The sequence below is a fragment of the Sturnus vulgaris genome, chromosome 5, assembly GCF_052056855.1.
Source record: "Sturnus vulgaris isolate bStuVul1 chromosome 5, bStuVul1.hap1, whole genome shotgun sequence".
NCBI classification, from domain to species: Eukaryota; Metazoa; Chordata; class Aves; order Passeriformes; family Sturnidae; genus Sturnus; species Sturnus vulgaris.
In genome coordinates this window covers 17415877-17443798 of record NC_142247.1, presented here as the reverse complement: position 1 = coordinate 17443798, position 27922 = coordinate 17415877, and the positions used below count along the sequence as shown (strand labels likewise).

Genomic DNA, 27922 nt, shown 5'->3' with positions numbered 1-27922 from the left:
CCACCATACCATGTGTCTCGCCATCCCACCTAATTATATTTAGAATCATTGGCTCATTCCAGCTAAGGAGAGGTAGAAATCTCAAAGACATTTACATTTCTGTAAGTTTAGTGTAGATCACAGAGTGTGCTCCATGCTATTACTCAAGACCATGAGCATGGGAGAGAAACCCTAGAAAGGAATCAGTTTTAGGAACGGCTTTGTTTGGAGCTCGAAGTCAGGCATGACAGGCATTTATCTGCAGGAAACCAAGTCTCTGGCAGGCAAGTACGGCAAGCCAAAATGGGAGGGCTGGAGCTGTTGCTGCCTTTGGCTGTTCATCCCAGCCAAGGCAGGAATGGTCGAAACTCTGATGAACCACCACGGTGCTCAACTCGGTCTTTCAAGGTAAGCTAGTACTGACTTGTGGTTTTGTGGTACCTACCCCAGTAACTTTTGTTTATGCTCAGGTGCCTTCAGAAAGCCCCGAGTTCGGGCTGAAAGCAGCACCGAAACAGTCGGGGTAGCATCACACCCTGACCGGCGGGGCGGTCCGCGCTCGCCCCGCTCCTGCCGGGGCAGCACCTGGCGGGGCGCCCCGCGGCGGGGGGCACCTTCCCCTGGGCCCGGGGGTGACAGTGGCACGAGTCCCGGGGGTGACACGGGCACCAGTCCCGGGGGTGACACGGGCACGAGTCCCGGGGGTGACAGTGGCACGCGCCGGGGGGGCGGCGGCGGGGGCGGCTCGGCGCGCGCCGCCGCTCGGGCCCAACCGCCCTCGGCCAACGGCCGGCGCGCGCTCCCGGGGCGGGCGGCGCGAGGGCGCGCGCACGCGTTGCCATGGGACGCGGGCGGCGGGGGAGGGGGGTTACGTGGTGACGTTAATTCTATATGAGCGCGAGCGGCGGGAGCGCGGGTCCTTTCACCGCCGGCCGCGCGGCGCCTCCGCCTCGCTGCTCCTGAGTCACCGCCGCCCGCGGGCCGCGCAGGTACCTCCGGAGCGCGGCCGCCGCCGACGCCGCCCTGGGCTGGGGGGTGTGAGGGGCGCGGGGGGCGGACGGGGGGCGCTGGGTCCCCGCTCTCTCGCGGGGAGGCCGTGGATTCCTGCCCGGCCTAGCGGGGCCCCGGGGCTGGCGGGACGCGGGGGGCCGGTGGTGCCCGTGCCACACTGAGTGTCCCCCCGCGGGGCGGCGGCGCCGCTGCTCGCCCCCGGGCCCGCAGCGGGCAGCGCTGCTCGCCGCCTCCCGCGCGTCCCTCTGCCGCGCCCCGCGGAGCGCCCGGGCCGCGCTAGGCCGGGGCCCGTGGCGTGGCCGGCGCTGAGGGGAGGCGGGTCGGCCCCGCAACACGTGGGCGCCCGAGCGGAGCCGCGCCCGGCGCGGCCGGGGAGCGGGAGGGCGGCGGGGCCGGAAAGCGGCGCGGGGAGGAGCGGGTGAGCGTCCGGCCGGGCGCGGGGAGGGCGCGGGAGGGGCTCGGTGCCGGTCCGGCGCGGGGCCCCGCGCGGTGTGTGCGCACATGGCGGAGCGGGGAGCGGCGGATGGCAGCGCGCCCCGGCCTGGTGCCGCCTCCCGCGCCTTGTTCCCGCTCCCGTGCGGAGCCGCGGCGCGGGTGTGTTGTGCTGTGCTGCTGGCAGGGGGACCCAGAGATTCAGCCAGGGGACGGGCAGCTCCCGCGTCCTGCCTCAGGGTAGAGTGCTGTCTGGGAGTGCAACATGTCGCTTCTCCGGCTGCCTGTTAGCTGGTGTCACCCAAATTAGTGTCCCCAAGGAAGGCTGAGAAACTACCTGGAAGGTTTAGTAACTACAAGTGGAAGTATTATCTTGTGTTCAGCGTTTATCTAGCTCTGTATACTTATAAAACATACTTTGTCTGTTCCGCATTGAACGTTTAGGGGCCTTACACTGCCAATACTTGTGAAGCTTTCAGTATTAAGTAAAAGAACCTACCTCATTTGCTTGCAGAAAAAAAAAAACGCAAGCGTTTTTCAAGCTACTGGTATAGTAATAATACAGCAGCACCTTCCACACTTTACCTCCCTGCTCACTGCAGTTAGGTATATCTTTGAAGCCCTGTTGAGATACACTTAATACTTCATATTCGAACTCATTTATGGAGGGTAAGAGAGATGGGCACGGTGTCTGCAAGGTATGACAAATACTCTGCTCGGTTCCTCTTGGGATTTTAACATCTGCTGGTAGATGCTGCATTAATCAGGCAGGAGATAGTGCCTGATAATTTTAATTACAGTCATGAAATGAAACTTAAAAGAAGAGTTAAGGCCTAAGGCTGTGAACTGCTGAATGTAGTTTTTGACAAAAATGTTAGTGGCTTTTTAGCAGCCTTCCTGCTGTGCCCATTTTACAGTGGTACTCTTTAAAGAATGAGAGAAACACTGTACTTTGATTGAAGCAGGCTGAGTGGTTTCCAGTCTCTTGTAAATCCAGAAATTATATTGATCCTTAGGGGAAGGTAGCATTTAGAATATACATACATGGAAATTATGTGACTTGATTGCTTCTGTACCAGGCAAAAGTTGAGGCCTCTCATGCTTTGGGTACCTGAAACATTGATATAAGTGCTTAGAACAGCCCACTGACACCTGAGCTTGTGTGTATGTGTCCACTTAGTCCTGTGACAGTAATACATGTTAGCAGTCTTACTGCCCTCCACTTTTTCTGTGCTTTGTGACAATCATGTACTCTTGGTTTCTGAGGGGAGAGTATTGTAGAATGTTGGTCCTGTGCACAGGTGGTAGATTGGCATTTTTCAGAGCTCCTGGTCTTTCTCTGACTTTGACAAGACTAGGAAGTGCATGTTGGAAGCACACAGAAGTGCCATGCTGCATCTGTGCTGCCAGCCCAGTGTTGTAAGAAGTCCCAAAAGTGCCAGATCTGCTGCAGCGCTGTTTACATTTAAACAGTAACGCTCCCACCATCCTTGTGCATCATCTAGCCCCTGCCTCACTCAGAAACTATTCCTGGAAGCAGGTGGGGGACTTGTTAGGGTGACCTGCTTACTGAGCCCCCCTGGAAAAGGGGTGGTGTGGTTTTTTTTTCTTAGCTTTGAGCATGTGTGCAGAAGTGAAACTGAAACCAAGGTGCTGTGGAGTTTTCACAACCCTGAATGAGACCCGGATCTTCCAGGCTGAGGCCGTGTCCTCTAATACAGAATCTATGAGGAATCTTTGAGGAAAGCTATGAGGAAACTTTGACTTAGCCTGTACATTTGATAAAAACCTGTTTTCCCTAGGCTCCTAAAAGTTAATTGTAACATGAAGAGCTTGACTCATCATGGCACAAATTGTATTCCTTCAGGGAATAAAATAGCTTGAGGATATTAATTTCAACAGTGAAAAATCTTAGGGGGGGGCATAAGATAAGAATCTTATATTTTGAATTTTGGTTCAATCCTTTGGTGAAAGCAGTTTATTCCAGTGGGACAACAGGTATAATGGACTTGTCTCTGGTTTCTTCACATTTTTGCTAATGTATTATAATGCATTTCATCTTCAGGTTCTTGTGAAACAGCTGCAAACATGGCAAATCTCTAACTAAGGATCTGATTCTAAAGGAAACTGCAGGAATTGGACAGGTTACAGAAAATGGAGATGCAGGTGTTCTTTTAATGCCTGTTTGTTTTTCTGCATCCGTGTATACATTCAGTGGAACATCAGCTCTGTGATTTTCCGTGAGCTGGGAGTGCTTTGGTATTTGTGAGGTACTAATAGCCATTTACTTTGCAGACAGAAAGGAGACTTCTTAATGCTGGTTTTATTTTCATACAGCTGAGGAGTCTTCTCAACTGGTCTGGGCAACTGCATTCCATCAAGCTTCTCCTTAGGGAAGTGGCTAGTAAATAATAGAGTGGAACTTCAAAATACGTGTTGAATCCAAGAAAGAGTTGTGATGATGGGTTTAATGCTTATAGGTCAGTTTTCATTTGTAAGTTATTTAGTGTTCAAAAGTGATTATAATTAAAGCTAATTCAATCTAGCTGATTCTTACTCAGCTCAGAGGTTAGTGCATTTCCTCATCACCCAACATTGTTAATCTGGAGAGTAGGTCTGGTGTCATAATGTATTTGTCTAGAAAACCAGACATGCCTGGAAGGCATCACAGAACTTGCTTGGGGATTCATTTGATGACCTTCTGAAAAATTAAGCTATTTAGTAGCAATGTATGAGGGCTTTGAGGGCTTCCTAGACTAAATGATTCTATTATATTCTGAATCAGCAAAGTTAATGCAGAAGGAAAAATCCTAATTACTGCTGTGGCCTGGTGTATTTAGTCGTAACTTTTGACCTGAAGTTTTCAGAAAGACTTAACATATTGCAGATTATTGCTTCAGTTATTATTGCTTATTACTTCAGTTGCATTAAAAAAAAGAGTTAATATAACTTTGATACTCTAGGATTACTTAAAAATATAAATAATTTAGGATATGAAGTGACATGTATTTTCCCAAAAGATTAATCTTTTAAATGAATTTGCATCATCTGCTTAAATAAAGACATTTTCTGCATCTTAACTCCTTGCCAGAGGCTAAACTACAAGTCTTTCCTGGATGGAAAGCTGTTTAGATTTTAGTACTGGAAAATACAGATGCATTTGGGGGCTGTGTGTTTAAATATACATCTGCACAGGCATAACTTGTAATGGTGATGTCTCAGTTTAAATCTTAACTTGCCATAAAGAATAGACAGTTTGCACATCAACTTTTTCACCTGGTCGTTGAGGACTATAGAACAAAGTACTATCAGTTTCTCCTTGGTAGGTTTTTATGTTCAAAAGGTGAAAGCAAATTTCCCACCACTCAAATAACAAACAAATAATGAAGAAACCTTCACCCAAAACATGAGAGATAGTAGAACTAGCCAAGTGTTGGAGATTCTTGTTAAGAGATTTGACTAAGTGGGTGCCTGTAATCTGGAATGGACAAACCCCTAGCCTTCTAAGACCCAGGTTAGAAACATAAATGCTTTTATCTTTTCTGGCCATCTGCACTATGTTTGGTTCAATCCACTACTTTATTTAGGTATTGTTTAAATATGCAGCGTTTCAAAGAAAGGAGAAGCAGTTCTTTCAGATTTCTTTTGGGATGACTTGGCCATGAGGGCAAGTTTTAGTTTAGTTCAGGCCCTAGTTAAAAACCTGACAGGCATTGAAAAGTTAAGTTGAGGAACACAGGGAAGGTACATGAAAAAAATTGTTCATATTGAAACCAAGTTTGAGTCAGTTCTTTTTGAACTTCTTATTAATGTACGTATTTTTGTGTCATTTCTTATTGCTCTCTTCAAATACTATTAATATAAAATGTGAACTGCTTCTGTTGCTCAGGTATTCATGTTGCTCGGCCCTTAACTGAGCTAGTTCCTCTCTTCAGTGTTGAGCAGTGGATACAGTATTTTCATTAAGAATATATTACTGAAGTGCATCATGATGGTATTTTGTAGTGTGTTTTAGTCACTGTGCATTCATTTCAGATCTTGCCACTTCTGCATGCTGAGTAGAAGTCTTCAGTGGGCTGCATGCCATTATATATGTCTTTATATAGCAGATTTTTTTACCTTTTGAATTCTGAAGTATTTGGAATTGCATCTTCTTATATGTTACTTTAGATTTCAATACTATTTATTTTGCCTCACTTGGGTCACCCTTTTAAGCAGTTGTTAAGTCGTGATACTATACTTTTGGAAATGACTCATCTTTGAATGTTTAAGTGAGAGCTGCTATAGTGCTTTATGCTGTTTCTTGTGTATGCAAGGTGGCTTTATCAGAAGCATGCTTGCTATGTTTGAACTGGTGAGATCTTCATGACACAGCCTCTTGATTCTTTCACCACGATCTTCAGAGTTTTGGAGGTATCACATACTTCTATATTGGTGCCAAAGGCAAGACTGAGTGAAATTCACGAGAGTATTTCTGAAGATAACTTTGTGTACAGCGCTCAAGTTCCATGGTTCAAGTTCCCTATAGTGCTACTACATGTTTACAATTGCTTTTTAAACTGCACTGGTATTTATTTGAAAGTGACTGGCTGAAACCATAATTATGGGCATTCTTCTGTTGGGTCTTTACTGCTAGTTGTAGCATCTCATCCCAAGAGCCTCCAAAAGTTAAAGTTGTGATTGTGTTCTTTTTTTAAGTGCACACTAACTTGTTAGTTGAAAACTGGATGTTTGAAAGTCGGTAGTTCAGTAGTGGCCCTGGCTTCCATAGAACAAAATACTGAATGGAAACTAACAAGTTGCTAAATACATTTTGGGAATTTCAGTGGCTTCTTGGTTAGTGAATGATTTTAAAATTGCATTCATCAGATGTTCTGGCAAAAAGCAAACTTCTGAAACCTGTATGTATTTTTCAGTATTTTTTGACTTTCCTTTCACGTAAGGATGCTTAGATGTTTTTGAAGTCAGATTGGATAAAAATTTGAATGCTGCAGTGTGTGGGTTTTGCAGATAGCAACGTAATTGCCAATATGGTTGTTTGATTATGTGGCGATCTAGACAGCCAATTAATGCTCTCTTTCCCTTTGTTTGATGATGTGGCATGGACAAGTTGGTTTTTAAGCTGTTAAGAGTGCACCCTGCTACCTGAAGAACTTTTTAAAAAGACAATTATTTTTTTATTATTTTGCCACTTTTTAATAAACGGAATACCTGTACCAACATGAACTATATTGAGAAATACTGTCTTAGGAAATTTCAGATATTTCTTTATACATAAAGATTTTGATTTCAGCCCTCTAGGATGGCTGCTGTTCTTCCCATTATCCATGATGGGAAATAAAACCGTAAAAAAGCTATAGTGAGTAGTTTGCTTTAAAAAGAAACAAAGATCCTTGGTAATTTTTTCCTGGTTTGGATTTAAACTTGTTACTTTTCTAATAATGAAAGATTGTTCTGAATAGAAATTGTTAGGTTTTCTGCTACAGAATCTTGGCATTCAGAACAAAGGCAACATTGTGTGCTAATTACCCTATTTTTAGAACATGGTCAGGGAGCTCAGGTCGGTAGCATAGACAAGCATGCAGATATAATTTAGTCCTGATTTTAATTTGTAATTTTGTAGTCCGTCTCCTTCTTGGTATGGAGGCTCTTTTCTGCTGGAAGAGTTGATAGGCACCATCTAAAATGCAGTAAAAATACTACAAAGAGAGGAGTTCAGTATTTGTTGATTGAATCCTCATTTCCTTTTCTTTCATTTGATTGAAAAAATAGTTCATGGGAAAGCTTAGAATGGGTTTCCACATGAATGAAAACAAATCCTGCAGTTACTGATAGCTGAGTAATAATATTACTTTTATATATATATATATTAGCCCTCTGTTTTGTTTTGCAAAATGTGACTTTTTCCCATTAACTGGCATACTCATACAAGTGTCACTTTTAAGTTGAAATGTGGAAAATGTGTTTTCATGCTGTAACACACTAGTGAAATAGTTGCATTGGCTAATGACTGAAGTTGATGCCGAGTTATTATGGAGTGCAAAAAAATAGGGGAGAGAGCAATTTCAATTGTGTTGTGTTACTTGGTTCAGCATTATCATGTTTTAGTGTTCTTTTTGTTCTCTACAGCCAAATCTCTGAATTTTGCGGTATTATGGTAAGCGAGATGTAGCAGTACAGTTTCACAGTAACTTCAAATTTGCCTAACCCTTTTTGTGACTTGTTATAAAAAGTACTTGCCTGTGAGACCCTCTGTCTCTTGACCCTGTTGTTACTCATGTAACTGAAGGTGTTAACACTACAAAGAAATGCTTTGAACATTTTTTAACTTTACTGTCATTCGACATTAATGAAAGGAAGGGGGTATGGGGTTATGCATAGCTAAGAAAGACCTACAATAAGCTTTTCTAGCAGGGTTCACTTTCTTTGACTTGAAGATCATTCAGAAGAGAAACTGAGTGTTCCCTTTATGAAATGGATGTGTCTCTCACGTGGATGAGTGCTTCCCATCTCAGATATTTAAGCTCATGTGCATAGCTAGAAGTTCTGAGTGTGTTTTGTGAAACACCACTTGTCTGAATTTCTTGCCCTTTTCTGCTTTGTTAAGACACCTTACTTCAGCTTCTGGTAAAGATTCCCATATATTGCCATGTGAGTTAACATTTCTGACATTAACTGTGCATGTCTTTTGCACACAGTGGATGAGTTGGTGGTAGCACAGTAAATTGTGTCGAAGGGATTTGAGTTACTGCAAGGGTCCAGTGTCACCTTCTTGTTACTGTATTGAGGCGCCTGGATTCCTTGCTTCCACTGACCATTAGCTCCTCAGTGTCTTTATGCAGAACTTAATAGCTTTTATATTAGTATTGTGTTCTTTATTATATTGTACTCCTATTTTCTTTGCTTGTATTTGGGCAGACAGTTTTAATTATCTATTCTAGATTTGAAAATTTAAATACATTTTGTCAATTTTTGTTCCTACATTAACAGTTAAAATCTTTTGTTAATAACTTTGAGGGACTAATAAAAGAATTGTCTGGGGAGAGTGCAGTGGCTGATAATGTTTCATCACACAGATGTGGTATCTTGATGTTCTAGTGCTGCACTGCTCTGCTCATTTGATTGAGATTGGCTTTTTTTTTTTTTTTGGACCTTCAGCTTTCCTAAGAAGGCATATTTCTTCCCTAAGATGAATGACATAATCTTTAATAATGTTTAACGTGTTTATCTACCGCGTTAATCATAGAAACATAGAACTGTTTAGGTTGAAAAAGGCTTCTCCTCTGAGTCCAGCTGTTAACCCAGCACTGCTGTGCTAGTTAACAGCTGGACTCCCTGCTTAACCATGCCTCCAAGTGCCACATCAACACATCTTTTGAATGCTTCCAGGAATAGTGATTGCAGCACTTCCCTAGGGTAGTTTGAATGCCTGACAACCTTTTCAGTGAAGAAAGTTTTCCTAATATCCAATCTAAACATGCCCTGGCATAACTTGAGGCCATTTCCTCTCATTTGTTGCTTGTTAATCTGGGAGAAGAGACCACTCCCCATCTGGCTATAGCCCCCTTTTGGGTTGTAGTAGAGAGTGATGAGGTCTCCCCTCAGGATAATAATAGGTACAATATCCCCTTGTTTCATGACCAGTTTTCATGCTAGTGGTAATGGATGCATGAATTTGATCTCACAGGTATAAAGGAAACACTTGTCTTCTGCCTTTCTCCCTTTTAAAATGACATTTTTAACCAGATGCATTATTCTATTGCTTCTTTTTGAAGAAGAGCTAAATGTTCTCCTAGTTACTACTGAACTGTATGATCTTTTCTCTCATAACAATTTCCCTACCTAGTGATTGCTACCATAGCTTCTACTAACAGTTTTGAAATGAGTGATACATTTTTTAGTTGTAGTACCAAGACGTTTGAAGTGTGAAACTCTATACCATGTACTGTGCACTTTTTAAACAGTTCACTCAGTTCTCACAGAATTATTTAGGTTGGAGAGGACCTTTAAGACCACTATGCAGAGCATCTGAGCTCTTTAAAGTTACAAACTTCACAGAGGTTTTGAGCAAACTACCCCGAACAATTATTTTGAACATCTGCAGTCAGAATGTTTTCTAATGCATCTCTACACTATTCTAATTTTTGTTTTCTGTATTTAATGATTGATGTAAGGAGAAATCTTACATTCTCCTGGAATTCTAGACAAGAACATCAGTTAAAAATAACTTCTAGTGAATGTATTGCTCTTGAGTTTCTCAGTCTTTGGTGAGAGTTGAACTTGGCTGGTATGATGTCATTTGTCTGGCACCTTTGGTTTCTGCACGCATTGCAAATAGTTCACCAGACTTAATCCTGATGATTTTTTTAAATACAGCTAGCTGTCCTCCAGCCGGACCTCTCTTTTCCTCACTGACATCTGACTTAGTCCACCACTTAGTTTGTTACCTTCTATGTTGCTTCTAAATCCCACATAGGGCTTATTTGTTTTACGTGTTTTCTATTAATGTATTGCTTTCAATTGCCCAAGGCTTGCCAGGGGCAGGAAGAGGCTGATATGCTATTCTGTGAACAAGTTGACTTGTATTTGTAGTGCTCTCAATTACTGACTTCTGAGGAAATCAGTTTGGACAAAAGGTTAGTTGCTTTTAAAAATGTGACTTAATAAGGCTTTGGCTGTAGTTGGGGTCTGATAGCCTCAAAAAGCCCATTTGTGACTCTTGAACAACTTGAAAAGTTTCTTTTAATTGCTGTTCCAAGGTAATGGTGTGAGCAATTTGTCTAGAGAAGGGGAAGAGGTGTTTCCTGAAAGGGAGGGTATGAGTACTGTTTGTGGTGTGCTATGCTCAGAGATGCTGAGCACAGCTGAGCTGTGTTGTCACCCTGCCAGCCCTGGGGCTTGTGCCGTTGTTTTGCTGGAGGAGCTGTGTCTCAGGAATGTCTTGCTGCCTCAGCTGACTTGTAGTTCACCTCGCTGTGACCTGCCTTCCTGAGGGCGTGCGGATGTCCGGGTAATCTGATAGTGCTGTGCTTACTTTGGACGTGTAAAGCTGATCTGAAAAAAGGCTTCTCACCAAAGTCCTAACTGTAACATGGCTGGTGCCTCTGTGCAAATTCGGGTTAGTTCCTGTGTGGATAAAGGAAAGATTAGGAAGTGCTGAACATTTAGAGTTTGTATTTCTATCTTCACTTATGCAAAATCACTTAGTGAAGAAATGATAACCCTTGAAAACTGAAAGCTCACTAATGGCTAACTTGAAGATGAACGCATGAACATTCTGCATGTATCAAACTCCATTTCTTCAAAAACATGACAGTTTAACAAGATCAAGTGTCCTTTAAGCCTAATGAAAATAACAAATTATCACACTGTTTTGATAAGTTTTAAATTTTAGCAGGGGGTTTTGCTAGTTTTTAGTAATTCTGCAGGATGCACTTAGAACTATGGGTAAGCAAGTGCTGGATTAAGTCTTCTAACCTTTCCATTTTGATAAAGAACGTGCTTTCTTGTGATGGCAGGCAGGCTTAAGGTACCTCTATGAAGGAGGTTTTAAATTTGAACCTTTAGGAAACTTGCACTGTAGCTTTCTTTTCTGTACTTTTGCTTTCTTTTTGTAGCATGAACTTCCTACACATTCTCTTTCAAGCCCTGAAAAAATGACTGTTGTTTCTGCAAATTTTTACAATGAGCAGCAAAGCTTTATAAATTAAGCCTGTGGGCATCTCTGTATTTGACCATAATGCAGTCTACTGCATTAAAACAGTTAGTGGCTGTAGCTGTTCAAGTAACAGGGAAATAAAATATTTTACTAGTAAGGTTTTTTGCATGCTGGCTTTATACAGGGTTGTAGACTACCCTTTATTGGTACTCATAAGCCTCTTCACGCAGGCAGGAGGCCTAGATTCCATGCAGTATCTTAGTCCAAAACAGTCACCTAGACTCTGAGGCTTGAAGTAATGCACCAGGTGTATCCAGGTTTGTTATAATCCTGCACTGACAACTGGTGGACTGATATCTCCCTGGCATTACTTCAGGCAGTGATGCTAGTGGTTTTGTTGCTCACATGCCAAGGTGCAGCTGCTGTTTACGAACCTAAATGCACCTATGAATGAACTGGGAAGGACAGCTGTGTCTTATGGAAAGTGGAGTGATAAGAGTTCTATATTTAAATATTTAGTGTCGGAGAGATGCTGCAAAATAAATACTGCAGTGATCTATTCTAATGTTATTGATTGTGGTATATAGTGTATTTGAAACTCTGAAGACTAGACCAGGACCTTGAACTGGGCACTGTGCAGAGATAGTGGAGGTTGTTTGCTCTTAAAGACTGCATTTTTTCAGTGCTTTTCTGCAGTGTTTTTGTTTCTGTTTGGGTTTTTTTTAGCCAGTAGAACTGTGTTTGCAGAGAAACTTATGGTTGTTTAAGTAAATGACAGTAAACAAAATGTGATGTAGCTACATCTCTTCCATGCTAGTGGGCTGCACAGATTAGCCTAAATGTCTGCCAGCATAGTTTTCTTGGCAGTGCCTTGTAGTCTCCTTACTCAAGAACAGTTGTCTAGAGCTGGCAGATAATCTTCATGACAGACACTAGTATCTCCTCAGTTTGCAGAACTCTTCCAACTGTGTACATTCTGATACCGAGTTGTGTAAAAAGTGGAGGGAAGATTAAAGGATGGGACATGAAAAAGACTGCTGCAGGGAGAATAGGAAAAATTGGATGAGAGAGGAACACACTAGAGGGAGGCTCTGAAGTTGACAGCAGCGTGATACAGTCTATTTCAATTTCAAAAAAAATCTTTGAAAAATGTTATTCCAAGTCTTTGAGTAAATTGGGCCATAATTTGAAAACATACAGTGTTTAAGGATTGTTTAAGAGCCAGAAAGCAGAGGGCGATAACTGCCCATTGCAATGAGGAGAGCGAGGCAGATGCTGGAGTCCCACAGGGTGCTGTAGTGAGATTGAATGCCTTTAGCTTAGTCAGAAGTGATCTTGGAAAGAGGATGAACAGTGAAAGGATGGATGAAAGTTTGTGATGACAAGTAGTTGTTCAGTGGTGAAAACAAGGGCTCAGTAAGGAATTGAGTAATTAGAGACTGCTTGTGAAACTTTCTCTGCTACACAGTTGTGTAGTGTAGAAAAATCTTAAAACTGGTCTCCGAGCTGAATATTGCAGCTCAAAAACTTGAGTGATATCATTAGCTTACCTGCATGGTTTTGGGGAAAATGAGGACTAGCTTCTGAAATAAAAATGTGTTATGCCATTGTCAAATAGCTGCACTTCTGATCCAGTGTGTTTTTTCTGAATGTAATTGAAAGCTAGAAGTCTTTCCAGGGGAATTCTTACCATGTTGTTGCTTTTTTCCAAGGTACTGGCTAATGGCTCTTGTTGGAGATGGGATATCCATGCCGTGCTTCTTGAAGTTTTTAGGCATCATTTGTTCATAGCCAGTCTTGTCTTCGTTTAGGAAAAAACGTTTAAATGAACTGTGGAATTTGGTCTCTCAGAAAACCTCTAAGGTGTTTCAGCTGCTGTTTCATCTAGCCCACTGATTTGGAGAGAACACATGGTTTGTGCTGCCACTGGGTCACACCTTTGTTGAAAGAATTACCCCTTCTTTTATGGAAATGTAAGGGTTTTTTTGATAGGGAGAACAGAGAAAGGAAATGCTGGTCTCTGCAAGGAGCATCACTGTGTCATATTTGCAGAAAACGTATGAAAGGCAAGTGAGCTGTGCATCTTGTGTGCTTTTCCCAGCAATACTATCAGTATCAGGGAATTGTTACATGTGTAAAACTGAAATCACAAGACAAGCAAATGTCATCTGCATATAATGAGTCAAGAATATTGCTGTAATTCCTCTTGCTGAATTGTTAGATGTTCTTTGGTTTATAGCAGTGATGCCATTCTATTTATTAGCAAATACTGTATTTTTCTGAAATAAATGGACAAGTACTTGGTTCTCTAGTTTTTCTGCATATTAGGGAATGCAGTCTTTTTGGTTACATTCTAGATCTTTATTTGGCACTATGAAATTGTTATCCTAAATGAGGACATCAGATACTTTCTTTCCATGTAATTGTTGGGAAGTAGTTATGACACCAGAAAAATATATTTAGATTATATTTACATAAAATGTAGGTGTTTAGGTTCTAAAGTGTTTCTCCATGTTGACTGTTAAAATCCTGATGTTACTGGGATTGTGTTTTTGTGTTACACTTTGGACAGATCAAATGCAGTTTTTACTTTTTTCTGGAACACATCCGTCCAACACTTCAATAAAATTCCCATTCGAATGCATTGTAAGGAATTGAAATTCCTGAAGGAAACTTGAATTTGTTTAGCTTACAGGACAGCAGGTAAAATGGAGACTCTAAAGCATTGGTTTCCTTGCTTTCTGGACTAGTGAATTATTCCCGGTAGTTGGAGCCTCCTGAATTACTGGTAGATGGTAGTAACAGGAAAGTGTTTTCTTGTGCATAATATTGTGTTAGACTTGAAGTTAGCTAAAACATCTTTTTGGAGACTAGACTCCCAGGTACTGTTTTGCAGGTAGAAAATGTTGCTCATTTCATAACATATTTGAGAACATAGGTTTTTCACAGTATGCAAGATTTGCAATAGTCTTAATATTAAATGTTTCTAATTACTGTACATGGAATAGGTTTATGATTATACTGAGATATTTAAGAAAATTGTGATCATTCTGAACATAGGAATTAGTCGCATTAAATAGCCTGGCACCATTTTTTTTTTTTTTTTAGTAAAATGTTGCAATATTGTGGCTATTCTGAGGAACTACTTGGATTGGTTTTGTGAAGTTGGGATTAAAAGCAAAGCCACAAAAAGGCATCTTCATTCTTAAACTGTTTTAGCTGTAAGTATGCTCTGTCTGCAGTCATGCTGGAAAGGAGTAAACTGTTACCAGCACCCTTTTTGCTTCAGTTTTTCTAAGGTTATATTCCAGTTTTATACTTAGGACTAATTTACATACTAGTACAATCCTAAGATCCAAAACTCAACATGACATTTTGCTGGTACTTGGTACTTCAACTTACCTGAGTAGATCTATAGGTTCTAAACCAGAACAATGTTTTTCAATGTTTCTGTATGTTTTAGACTGAGAGCTCAACATGTGCAAGGGAGATGTACCACTTTTCAGACTGTAATATCTATTTATCATGTTTCATAAAGCTGACATGGTTTGTGTTCCTTTTAGTATTATGGAATGTGACCATAGCATTTATAACTGAAACGTTGTGCTGCTATTCTTATATGTTGTTTTGGTTTTTTTTTTTCCGTAGTGTTTGAAATCTAGCAGAATGGCAGACATAGACAAGTAAGTAAAATCTGTAGGTTACTGAGGCTCTGAGTGTGTCCTGTGCTGTACTGTGCATGGCTGGGCTCTGCAGATATTGGATAGTCAGGATCTAGATACTGACTTTGAACACTGTGACAAGACCTGGGGTTTATAGCATGTGGGAGAAAAGCTTACTTTGCTTTGTGATCTTAATTGTAAGTAAATATAAAAGTGGAAGAAGACATGAATCAACTTCCTATATTAACTGGAATTCTGGAGGGGAAAAACAGATAATATTGCCCATTCCTATTGTTTCACTCTATGTAGGGTTTTTTCTATACTTCAAGTATATTATTTTGTGGCATTTGAAGTATAGTTTAGGTGATCCTACCCACAGTTCTCAAGGCCTGCACATCTTAAGGAAGATATGTGGAGCAGAAGGAGGCTTTGGCTGGTTGATAAGAACAGGAGGTGGAGTTCTTTTTACAAAAAGAAATTCTGTAATTCTGGAAAGTTGCTAATTCTTTAAATTGTTCTGGGATTGTCAAACGTGAAACTTCTGTGTAGGTAAATTTGGCTTTGTTTGGCTATTAAGACTTGTTTGTCATAGATCAAAAGATGCAACAGTTTGTTTCTACCCACATAATCTCTAGTTTGAGGTCTTTAAGATGGTTATAGTATATTATAAATATAAATATTATAAAATTAACTTCTTGATGCTGTTATTGAATATTTTTAAAAGCAAAGAACAGTCTGAACTTGATCAGCAGGATATGGAAGATGTTGAAGAAGTAGAAGAAGAAGAAACTGGCGAAGATGCCAACAGCAAAGGTAATGTTGAAACCAGGAGTTTCTAAAGCTCTAAGCATATGTGCTTTTTAGTTAGTGTGTTAAAAGACTTTTACTGCAAAAAAAATAGCAAGTGGTAGAACAATTTCACATGTACAAGTGTATTTAGTTCTGAAGGAAGGACTTTTTTTTCAAATTGTCTGATTTTTATTAGTTGTCTGCAGTTATTCATTTTAGTCATGGTTAATATCGGGTTCAGGCAGCACTGGTCACCTGTATAATTGGAAAAGACAGGATTATTGTTGATATGTGACTGAATTGTTTCAAAACTGAAAACAGTTTAAAACTTCACACATGTGAAGCTTTGGGTATAAAAAATTAATGTGCATATATATGTGTGTGTATCTCTTACTTTTGATTAGTTGCTAATAATTTGCTGCTGAGTTGACAGTGAACAGAACAAATCATGCTTAGTGTTACAGCTCTTGAAATTAATAAATCCTTCCCCCCCCCCCCCCCCCGAAAAGAAACATAAACACATGTTAAAATACTTGTTTTGTCAGTGCTGAACAATCTTACTCATGCTTTGTATTTAAAGTGTGGGGGCACAGATGGAATCTAAAGAGCAGTTAGCCAAAAGAGAAATAACTAATAATCTCTGCAATAAAATTACTTGGACTGGTAATACTGCCATGTTATAGGCTTGCTTGAACAGAATAGTAACAGTAAAGTAGAATATTTTCCTCAGGATGTTATGCTTTGCTAGTCTATTAAAATAAGTGTTTTCAAAACTGAATGGCAGAATTTTGGGGAAGGCTTTCACTAGCTGAAGTAATTAAGTGGCATACAGTAATTAAATGGTGTTCCCACAGGAACTTAGAGATGAATAATGTCTCTTTTCAGTGATTTCCCAGCTATTATAGGTTAGAAACAGAGGGGAAATTCTACTCTAGGAATCCTGGAGGGAAACTGAATTTTATAAATCAGAAACATGTTTTGGTAGTAGGGGAAACTTCGCACAGTTTTAAACAGTTCTTCTGCATCTGTAATGCTTGTCTAGTTTTTTTTATGCACAGTTCTTTCTTTCAAGATTGGTCCAAAAGATGCACATTGTGCTTACCTAATTTTCTTTTTTAATTTAGCTCGGCAGTTGACTGTGCAGATGATGCAAAATCCTCAGATTCTTGCAGCCCTTCAGGAAAGACTTGATGGTCTGGTAGGATCATCTACAGGATATGTAGAAAGGTACAGCATTTGCTTAGTATGAGCAGAGTGTTAAAATGGTTCTTTTGTTTTCTGGACAGTGTTGCCTGTGACATGAGTGGTCATAAACCACTGTGCTGCTCAGATAGCAAAAAAAACTAATATAGTCTGTCTGTAGTGCATCACAGAATTGAAGAGTTTATTTGAGGTTTTGTGAAGAAAAGAATGCTAATATTTACAGTGACTAATGTTTTCCTCTGCAGTTACAGTATGGCACACTTCTTAGGATACTTTCCTGCTCCTTGGCATCTCTTTTGTAGCTTTGCCTTGGTCATGAAATATCAGTTATTTAAACTATAGTGGTGTCTCTAATACAGTGATTTTATGCTTAGACTGTAACCATTAGCTGGTACAGAAATGTTATTAGCAGTACTTCATACGGTTTTCTCATCTATCAAAACTTGCTATAAATTCTTGCCAAAATTTTCTGTAGTTCATCTGCATTTATGAGGCATGCAGTAATTGCTTTCCTTGTACACATTTGTAATACAGTGGCTCATTTAGCAAGCCAGTTCTGGCTCACTTTGGGTTAGACAGTGTGTTTGAAGACAGTGCTACCAGCTGCTGCACTCAGTGAAACAAATCAGCAAATTTTGAAGATTAAATTTCTTAACAAAGAATAACTCAACTGTCCTGAACTTTTTCATAAAACTAAGCATATTAATGGGGAGACCTTTCTTAGTTGTACTCAATACTATGATTTTACTTTGTTACTCATTGATAATGTAGAACTTGTTTTTAGAATGAAGATTTATTGCACAAATTTCTCTCATGATTTACCCAGGTGTTTGGAATACTTTGGTTCTAACTGTGCTTGAGTCTCAGTTTAAGAGCTTGTGCTGAGAATTTCAGTCTCATTGGTGAAATTGGTTGCAGCTTTGATTTAAACTTTCTAAAGCTTAAAATAGAGTGTAGTATGTGTTGTGGTAAAAGTTGGTTGATTTGCAAGGGGTCTGCTTAAGGAGAGATCAATATGTGCTTAAAATGCAGTGTTAGTAACAGTTCTGTCACTGAATTTTTCAGCTTGCCTAAAGTTGTTAAAAGACGTGTGAATGCTCTCAAGAACCTTCAAGTTCAGTGTGCACAGATAGAAGCAAAGTTCTATGAGGAAGTTCACGAGCTGGAAAGAAAGTATGCTGCTCTCTATCAGCCCTTATTTGACAAGGTATTGTAATGCCACTCTGATTTGTACTTTAAAGCTTCATCTAAAATACAAGGGGATATTAAAACCAGAAAACTTACTCATTTTCCAAATAACTTTGGTCTCATATGTGCCACTTCAATTCAGTTGATACAATTTTGCTGTCCAAGTGAATATCAACTAAGATGAAGAGAGTGAAAAGTTAAGTCTGTTCCATAGTTACCAAAACGACTTCAGTATATCAGACCTTATTTTTTAATCGAGCAAATGTCAGATGATACTGTAACTTTTCTGGGACTTTAATGTTTATTTTAGTGTGTTGAAAACCTCCTAACTGCTGAATCTATCTTCTAGAACCAGAAGAAAAAGTTTTGATAAGTAGTTAATGTATTACTAACTGTGTAATTTTGGATTAGGAATTTATTGGTTAGGGCATTGCTGTTTGCAATGACAAGGAAATTTGAAAATATTCTTCGTTTAATTTTCCAGCGAAGTGAAATCATCAATGCCATTTATGAACCTACAGAAGAAGAATGTGAATGGAAAGCAGATGCTGATGAAGAAATTTCAGTGAGTATCTTAACTGGTTCTTACGAATATCTCAAGCTTTAGCATGAAACAAGATTCAATAAGCTGAAATTGTTTAAAAAGCAGGTTTTTTATTATTACTTGCTATTAATAATGATGCTAATACTTAATGGTTCCGTCAAGCATCCATATGACAATCATAGTGGTATCAACAAAGAACTGATGAACCTTATGGGCTCCCTTAAAATTAAGGAAACACAATATTTTTATTTTCTCAAGGAGGAAATGAAAGAGAAGGCTAAGCTCGAAGAAGAAAAAAAAGATGAAGAAAAAGAAGACCCTAAAGGAATCCCCGAGTTTTGGCTGACAGTATTCAAGAATGTGGACTTGCTCAGTGATATGGTTCAGGTAGGTGGTGGTCTAGCTTTGGTTAAAGTTGTTTTGATAGTTAATCCAAGTGTATTTAAGAAAGCAGTAGAAACACTATGATGCTTGATATGTCTATTGGAGATCGATAATGGAGCTGTTACTTGGATGTCATCTCTGGTAACTTTTCAAATAAGAGTACAGAGCACTGAAATACCTTCCTGCTGTTTTACTTTTTGAATCTGTTCTACGTTATTAATAAACTTTTAGTGCTTATGGAAGTGTGTGTGAAAAGTGTATTAGATATTACTAAAAACTGTGCATGGTGTTTGCATGGGTTTTGGATGTGTGCTGTGTTGGGCCATTGTTGCCATCTGCTGGTCATGTTCACGGAAGCATTTCAGTGTTGTAACAAGGTTTTTTCCTAAGGAGCACTTGTTCTAAACACAGCTTTCTCTCTGCAAGACCTTAAATCTGTGTATAATTGAATGTTATGAAAATTAAATGCACTGTGTTTTCTCTACAGGAACATGATGAACCTATCCTGAAGTACTTAAAAGATATAAAAGTGAAATTTTCAGAAGTTGGACAGCCTATGGTTAGTTGACTTACTAAACAAGATTACTTTTGTGTTATCTTAAGAATTATTTGTATTTTAGCAACGTGGTCTGTGATAGCCAATTGTCTTATGGAAATCATGAGAAAATATACAGCTGCTGCTTTGGGGAAAGCAGTACAAGGACTACCTATGAATGAATGTATACTAAATTTAGCCTTCAGCTTCTGATGAGATTGGCCTTAATATCTAATAATTTAAGTTTCACCATTGCATTTTGATACTTTTGGGCAATTTTTGTGTAACTGCTGTAATTTCATATATTTCCCTGGGAGAAATCAGTCAGTTTTCTATGTTCTAATATTTTTAAATTCTCCCTCTACATTAGTACTAGGAAAGCTGTGTGCTGGGAGATCTGTCTTAGTGCAAGCAGTATGATAACTGGGGAGTGCAAGATCAAGTAAATGAAAAGATTTGAAGATGTACTGTACAACTTGGGTAGAAAATTCTAGAATAAGTTATGGATGTATTGGAGAAGGGTGCGTTCCTGTTGCCTGTGTATTGTTTGGATTTAGGTCTTAAGAAGTTAAAAGTGTTTATAAATAAGTAAAGTTACTGTTCTGTAATTCTCTTTTAGAGTTTTACATTAGAATTTCATTTTGAACCAAACGACTACTTCACAAATGAAGTGTTGACAAAGACGTATAGAATGAGGTCAGAGCCAGATGATTCTGATCCCTTTTCCTTTGATGGACCAGAAATCATGGGTTGTACAGGGTAAGTGCTAATAGATAGCTTTAAGCCAATATAACAGTTTTTTTCCTTAGCATTATCCAACTGTAGAATTTTACAGTATCTTGGGGAGGTGCTGGAAAAGATACTGCCCCTAGTAACTTGTGAACAGCTAGGTTTGACATGACCAATAACTTCAATACAATATAGAAAAACACATGATTTGTATTGCATAATTTATAAGCATGTGTATTATATAGGCATATAAATTAAAAATGTAGTAGACATTTATTTAGAAATACTCTTTTGCAATCACTAAAGATGAATTGGAAGTTGGATGGTGGTATCTTTTAGTAGGCCTTGGATATTTTTGCTAAAATTTGATTGACTACTTCTTTTATTTTTTTTTTTTTGTATTTCTGACATGCAGCATTTTGGGGAGTTTATTCCAGATTTACTTCTTATGTTGCAGTTGTCCATTTTGTTTTATAAGCATTTAATGTTTGCCTTTGAATGTCTGTCTATTTGAGAAATGGAGAATAGTCTTCATAATTCTCGGTTTCTCATTTTAAAAAGCTGTTACACTCCTTTTTTAGTGAAATCTTCTGTTTTAAATTACTTATCTATATGTCTTTTTCTTTGTGAACAGAGGGATGAGAGAAAACGATGTTGTACATAATTATCCTTATGAGTACACTTGGGCCTGTTCGTAGCTTTTGTGTTCAAGTCTCCAATGTTGTGACTGCTTTTCTGAGTGATAACAACTAAGTTACAGCCTATCACTGTGTAGTCAGTGTTGGTTTTACTCTTAAATTAATCTCCAGTTGTTCATATTGACTTATTTACTTCTTTATTTCCCAACCACTTAACATACTTTGCAAAGTCCTGTAACAATTAGTATTAAATGCTTAGATAGCTTTGGTTAAACTGTTTTGTCTTCCGCGGTTTGGACTGATTTTAAAATCATGAATCTTGGCAGAGTTTGGTGTCGGATGCCACTTCTTCTGTAAAAATTATTAACTCCTAGTCCTTGTTTTCTCTTTTAGTTAAGATAGCCCCTTCTTGTCCCAAAGCATCTCACTCCATTTCTTTGGGTCTGTAAAAAAATCTCATCAGAAACTTCTGCAAATGCAGTTAGTTTCCCGTATGTGACTTTCATTTATGTGTCACCAGAATGCTTTGACTGTTAGAGAAACCTGTAGGCATGATTTTGCTGTTTCCCCAAAACAACAAAACCCAAACAAACGAATATAACACAAGAAGACAAAACCCGCACAAACAACTCAGAATCAGCCAAGAACTACATGCCTGCTTGGTGCATTGTTTTAAGGACTTACTGGTTATAATGATAGATGTGGTGAGCTTTGGCATATTACTAACATGCCCAAATATGACATTTCTTTATAATGGAGGGGTGGCTTTAAAAATGGTGCAATACTAGTTGTTGATAGAAAACTAGGCAGTACTTGGTAGCTAATGAAAATTAGCATTTCAGAGATAGAGTGGGGAAAGACAGACAAACTTCTGGATGGAAATAATCCTAAGATGAACCTGTTCCTCTTGTTCTCAATCAATAAACTACTGAATAAATACTGCCATAGTGTTTTCTCTTCCCTGTATCTTGCAGTTGTGATAGTCTCAGTAGATACTTGTTACAAGGTGAATGGTTTTTAAGCTGCAGGTGGTTGTGGGGTTTTTAGTGTCGTTTGTTTTTTATTTACTCTTTAGTTGCCAAATAGACTGGAAAAAAGGCAAGAATGTTACTTTGAAAACCATTAAGAAGAAGCAAAAACATAAGGGCCGTGGAACAGTGAGGACAGTGACAAAAACTGTTTCCAATGACTCTTTCTTCAACTTCTTTAGTCCTCCGGAAGGTAAGCTGAACACTAGTTTACATGTATTAACTTTAAATGTAGAATGTATCTCACTCACTTGTTTCTTCTGTTCTTTTTTTTACAGTTCCTGAAAGTGGAGACCTGGTAAGTTGGCTTATTTAAAAAATGATGACGGAGTGTTTATGGAATTTTAGAATTTGTTAAATAGCCTCAGCTTTAACTGCTCCTGTCTTTAACTGAGAAGACTAGTATGTGAGTTTTTCTTTTTTAGAAGGAGTGTTTGAGTTGAATGGTAGAGTTTAGTTTAGTCAACTTTAACAGTTTATGTTTCCTGAAAGCTACCTTGTAAATTGTTAACAGTTGTAGAAATGTAGTGATCTACATTATTAGTCTTTGATTTAACGGGTGGTGTAAGTCTCTCCCTTCAGGTGTTCTTTGGATGATTTTATCTAATGGTTGAATGTATCCAGTTTGTGTTTTATTCTGTTAAAAATTTCTCAAGCTGTTTGCTCTTAAAGAAAGTCATAAAACAAGAACAGAAAACTGCAAGAAGTAAGGAACTGTAAGGAGAAAAACTACCAAAAATACTTAGCAGTAGGGAATCTATTATGCAGTTTGAGTGAGAAATTCAAAATTAAAGCTTCCAGAAACATGCTGTTAGAACTCCAGTTGGCATGGACACCAAAAGCTGTATGTTCATAACATTTAGAAAAACAAAACCCAAAATGAAGTCTTTTGAATTGAAAATAATTGCTCAGATTGGACACAGCAGAACACTTGATATGAAAATAAGGGGAGTGAAAGTCAGATTGGATCAGAGAGCATTTTTAGGTGTTCAGATGCTTCAATAGTGGCTTTGTCTAATGGGAATCAAGGGGATGCACTGTAGGAATCAGAAGTAGGTTGTAAAATCTTTAATGTGATAGGTTCACCTGGCTGTTGTTCAGTTCTTTAAGACTATTGTGCATATGAACTGCAAGTCTGTGGGAGGTACTAAATAATCTTTATATTTGGAACAAAAAAATCTAGAATTGTATATGATTAGGCTTAATGAAGCAGCAGCTCCTCACTGTATGATGTAGCTGGGCTGTTGAAAGTGTCAAACTTGGCCCCTCAGTTTCAGTTCTGTAAAACAGCTCCTGGAACAAAAAATCAGCTATGGGATTTGTGTAAATCTGGCCACATCAAAATCCATTTAACTTGTATGTGTCAAAAGTAGTTACCATCTTATAGTTCAGGAAATAATATTGTTTTATGCAGGATGATGATTCCGAGGCAATCCTTGCTGCAGACTTTGAAATAGGTCATTTCTTGCGTGAGCGTATAGTCCCCCGGTCAGTACTGTACTTCACTGGAGAAGCTATTGAAGATGATGATGATGATGTGAGTATAATGTTCATTCAGAACACTAAAAAATTTGAAAGAATGCTATTTCAAGACCATGTGTAATTTCTTACATTGGTATCTTTAGAATGGGATGTACCAACGTTGGTTGCAGCAGAGCTTCCTAGATTGTTCAGGAAAAAGCAGCATAAAAAATAATTAATCTTCAAAGTAGTGACTTCAGAGTTTTGTGGTAAAAGCAGTGGTAGAAGCTGATCGTCTAGAGGATGTCGTAGTAGCGTTTTGTGTATAAGGCATTCCTAGAGAAGTGTACCCAATACTTGTGGAACTGTAATGAGCTGCCAGAGAAGAAATGAAATTTTTTCTAGCTGCTCAGCCTGTTCTTTGTGCTTACAGTGATATTAGGCTATGAAATTTTAGGGGATTCAAGCCTCATCCTTTCAAAAGTACTTTTACTAAAAAGAAAAGCACAACAGATAACCACATTCATACCATGCCAAAATAATCAAAGCAACTTCTGCATAAGCCTCAAGTGTTTTAAGTGTTTTAACTGTTTTAAAAGAGCTAAGCTTGAAACTGACAAACCACGAAGCCTCAGAACTTTATACAGGTGTAAAATATTTTATGTCGCTGCCTGTGCTCAAATAGGGACAGTTTGACTGTTAAGATGGCTTAGATACTTCCTGCCTTAAAAATAATTTTTAGAATCTAAACTCTGTTGGCCCTTGTTGCAAAGGTTTGGCTGGGGCTGTGGAGGGGGGGTGTACCGCCAGGAGGGGTTGCCTTGGGCTCCGCTGTCCCCTGCCGTCCCCAAGTGGTACCGCAGTGTAATCAGCTCCTCCCGGGCTGCGTGAACAGGGACAGTCTGCTCTGCCAGAACTCAACAGGGGAAGCTGAGCATTGCTCATGCGGATAAAAAAAAGCATTTTTGAATCTGACAGACACAGGAGCTTCTGGGTTCAGATTGAAAGACTAGGTTTAGATTAGATATTAGGAAGAAATTATTTACTGTGAGGGTTGTGGACACTGGAATAGGTTGCCCAGAAAAACTGTGGATGTCCCATCCCTGCAGATATTCAAGGCCTGGATGGATGGAGAGGTTTGGATGAGATTCTGAGCGGCCTGGTCTAGTGGAAGGTTTCCCTCCCTCTCTGGCAGGGTGGTTGGAGCTAGATGACCCTCAAGGGCCCTTCCAACCCAAACTATTCTGTGTTTCTCTTAAGATCACAATACTGAGTGGTCTCTGACATCTACTTGAGCTGTAAGTGGCTGCATTTAGGATGCTATCAAAACTATTTATTTTCTCTTCTAGTATGATGAAGAAGGTGAAGAGGCAGATGATGAGGTAAGGTGACAGATGCCCTTGATTGAAATAGTTTCCCTGTTGTAGTTTGTTATCTGGAATAAGAGTTTCTTTAGTTTTTGAGTGCTCTGGACATTGTTTGAGAATTACTTCTGAAATAAAATAGAACATACTGTTTTGTGGATCTCAGATGAGTAAGTGAAAAAAAAAAACCAAACCAAACAATCAGCAAGACAACAACAACACAAAAACCCAAACCAAGCTAAGACAACCCTTGAGGTATCTTAAAAATTAAGCTGCCACTGGTGTTGAAAGATATGCTTTATGGAGGATAAACTAATGCAATATATATAACACAAAATGGTAATTAATGTATTTCTGAGTACAGTTGAATCTTAATTTTCATGAAAATGGCTCAGGAAGCTGAATGTGGATAAGCTAGAGAAATATTAAGTGTTTTCTTTCAGGAGGGGGAAGAAGAAGCAGATGAAGAAAATGATCCTGATTATGACCCAAAAGTAAGGAATTAAAATGAATGTTTAAAGTTTGTGTATGCATACAGACATGTAAAATTTTATGTATGATGAATCTTGGTTTTAGTTTAAGTATTAAACCAATAATCGCTTTGCGTGAGCATGCTTTGTTTTGAGGCTGTTTAGGGCCTAATTCTGACAAACTAGAATTGACAGCATATTTTTTACAAAGCTTTTTCTCCAGCAGTCACTTTGTAAAAGTGACTTTTGGCTTTGAGCGCTGAGGTTAGTCAGGCTTGGTTTTCTTGTAAGCTTGTCTTGCACCAAGTTGCTGCTGAATGATGAAAATTGCAAAATGGTTATGAGGACATGGAGAGAGCTGTGTCATCCAGCTTCCCTTTTTGGGAACTTGCTACAAGCTGGCTCTGGCACAGGTTTTCCCAGCAGAATACAAAATAGACTCTTTCACATTAGGTAAATAGCAAGTCTTTCATTATTTGAGGTACCAGAAGTCAAGGTTCAGGAATGCAGCTACAGCCAAGTCCTAAAATGTGAACAGCCAAGAGCAACTGGGAGCTTTCTTACTCCATGGGAAGGGAAAATCACTTATCAGGCTGGAAAAAAAGATAGTGAGCCACTCAATTCATAGCTTTTTAATAGCTGAGGGAAAAGTACATCTGGCCACCTGAAAGCATCTGATGTGGTAGGTGAAAGTTGCAGTCATGAAGTCTGAAATGCTCCAAAATGCTTGCTGTTCAAAGGGCTTGTCATTTCAAATTAGTGTTTTTCAGTAGGAATTGTTTGAGCTATTATCAAAGTACTGTTGAGAAAATTGCATAATCTTAGCATTGTGCATAGAAAGGCAGGGTACAAACTTGTAATCAAAATGTACATGGTGATGTTTGATCTGGTATAGTGTATTCAAATTGCTTCCTAGTCAAGAAAGTTTTGGAATCCAAATGAAACAGCTGCAAGTTGGACTTATTTCCACCATTTCAGATTGCTTTTCTCAGTGAAACAGAATTGAGAAAGGGTGAGATTATGCTCAGTTTCAGGGAGCTGCTCAAGGGCTAGAGATAGTAGTCCTAGAATAGCTGTCCAGACCAAGGAAGATAGTAGAGTAAAATCTGCAACTGCACTCTGCCCTCCCAAGAACTTTCTTGAATTCTCATATTACTGTGGTATATTACTGACTTTTTATTTCAAGACCAGAAGAAATTTTCCATGTTAGAATTTTTTAACAGCTGGAATTTATTGCAAAAGATGCTGCCAGAGCATTAGGAACTGTGATTGGGCGTTTCATTGCATTGCTCTACATTGTCTTCTGGCATAAGGCTATGCTCTTGTTACTGCCTATAGGAAGTTTCTTTTGTCTCAAACCGTGAAGAGGGTCTGCATGCTTCTTCTTAGTTGGGTTGTTTGTTACTGCACATCTCTCTTCTCCTTTTTCCAGTTACAGTGTCTTTTAGAGTACTTCACCACACTTAGTTCTGAACAGGTTTTTGTTCTGGATTGTATCCTGATGTGCCAGAATAAATGCAGTGTGGATATTGCTGCATCCAAAGACTATAGTGTTGCTAATACCAGACAATAAGTGCAAGGGAAAAGATGAAAGAACTTGAATATTGCAGCTTGAGAAAGCATGCTTAGGAATATTGATAGTTCTTTTAAAATACTGATTTCTGTAAAATGGTATTTCCTTTTTTCTCAACAGAAGGATCAAAACCCAGCAGAATGCAAGCAGCAGTGAAGCAGTGTGTCTGTGGCCTTGAGGATTACCTGCACTGTAATAGCCTAAACACAACTATTAGTTACTTACAGCCTTATGTTTTGTATCTTGGTAGAATTCAGTAACCAATTTGTTAAAAAAAGAAATTGAACACTTAAGAACCAGTTTAAAATGTAGGTTCAATCTACCTAGCATTTTAACAGTATAATTTTCTGCCAATATGTAGAATGCAGTAAATGCCCTAAAGCATGAATGTTAATTCATTGCTACATAGTTTGGTTCTTGTGAAGTCTTTGTCATGTAGCTATTAGACTGCAGCTGTGAAGATGATCAGAACTGTTAACTGAGACCAATATTTGTTTAGAGAAAACTCTCTCCTGAAGAACCAACCAAAGTATTTTTTCAGCCCAGTAGTTTGAACGGGTTTAAGTCTGCTTGCACTAGCTGTGCCTTCATTACTTTGTTATAGAAATGGCAGTCAGTGACTTGTACTAACTAGAAGATGATGATGCGTTTTGAATTTGACTACTTGAGAAGACTAGTATAACTTGTTTAATTTCCCAACGAGACCACATTAAACATTCATAACTGTCAGCTTGTTTATGCTATGGGTTTTGTATTTTATGTGACATAGTGATCTACAAAAGAAACCTAGTCATCATATTAAGGTTATTGTTTACCACAGGGGTGTGAATAAAACCTAGTATTTTCAGAAGCTAGTCTTGTTTTATTACTTGTGTATCTGCATGTGTAAACTGGTAATGCATATCTTACATGCTGCAGTTCATGTTTAACTAGAAATAAAAGCTGATAATTACTGAAAAGTAAATTATATAGTATTTGAAAAACAAACACAATAGTTTGAAAAGTTTGATCCATACTTTGCACTTGCAGTGTGATACTTGTGAATCTGAGCTCAGTGTTTCAGTGATTGGTCCACACTGCCATTTTAGAGAAGACAAGTTCTTAGAAGTGGGGCTAGATCTGATAAAGGACTTCGGTATTGCTGTGCCTGACTAAGGCATTGCCTATTCGTATGAAATCTGGAGCAAAGTGCCTTGGATTTTCAGCCTGTGAAGGTGGAGCTAGGTGGTCCTGAAGAAAACATGCCCTGCAGCCAAAGGGAGTGCCTGAAACAC

At 39.1% G+C, this 27922-nt stretch overlaps 1 protein-coding gene across 11 annotated transcripts; it reads left to right on the top strand.

The window, feature by feature from the left end:
• The first annotated feature begins 41 nt into the window (after positions 1-41).
• On the top strand, positions 42-27498 carry NAP1L1 (nucleosome assembly protein 1 like 1). Of its 11 annotated transcripts, none has more exons than XM_088164957.1 (15): positions 42-387; positions 14729-14763; positions 15467-15555; positions 16656-16758; positions 17800-17941; positions 18407-18487; positions 18728-18853; positions 19338-19409; positions 20005-20144; positions 21828-21973; positions 22059-22078; positions 23195-23317; positions 24591-24623; positions 25049-25099; positions 26769-27498. In XM_088164957.1, exons 1-15 carry the CDS (start codon positions 283-285, stop codon positions 26802-26804), a joined length of 1302 nt encoding a protein of 433 aa, XP_088021083.1. In that variant the 5' UTR covers positions 42-282; the 3' UTR covers positions 26805-27498. The 11 variants fall into 11 exon arrangements, with proteins under 11 accessions (XP_088021083.1, XP_088021082.1, XP_088021085.1 ...); XM_088164956.1 differs by having other exon boundaries at positions 18725-18853; XM_088164962.1 differs by lacking the exon at positions 42-387 and adding an exon at positions 828-968.
• Positions 27499-27922: the final 424 nt, after the last annotated feature.

Coding starts and splice junctions, on each gene's coding strand:
- NAP1L1 (XM_088164956.1), top strand. CDS start 283: ATGGGAGGGCTGGAGCTGTTGCTGCCTTTGGCTGTTCATCCCAGCCAA. Junction 21,974..22,058: donor CTTCTTTAGTCCTCCGGAAG/GTAAGCTGAACA, acceptor TTTTTTTTACAG/TTCCTGAAAGTGGAGACCTG. Junction 25,100..26,768: donor ATCCTGATTATGACCCAAAA/GTAAGGAATTAA, acceptor TTTTCTCAACAG/AAGGATCAAAACCCAGCAGA.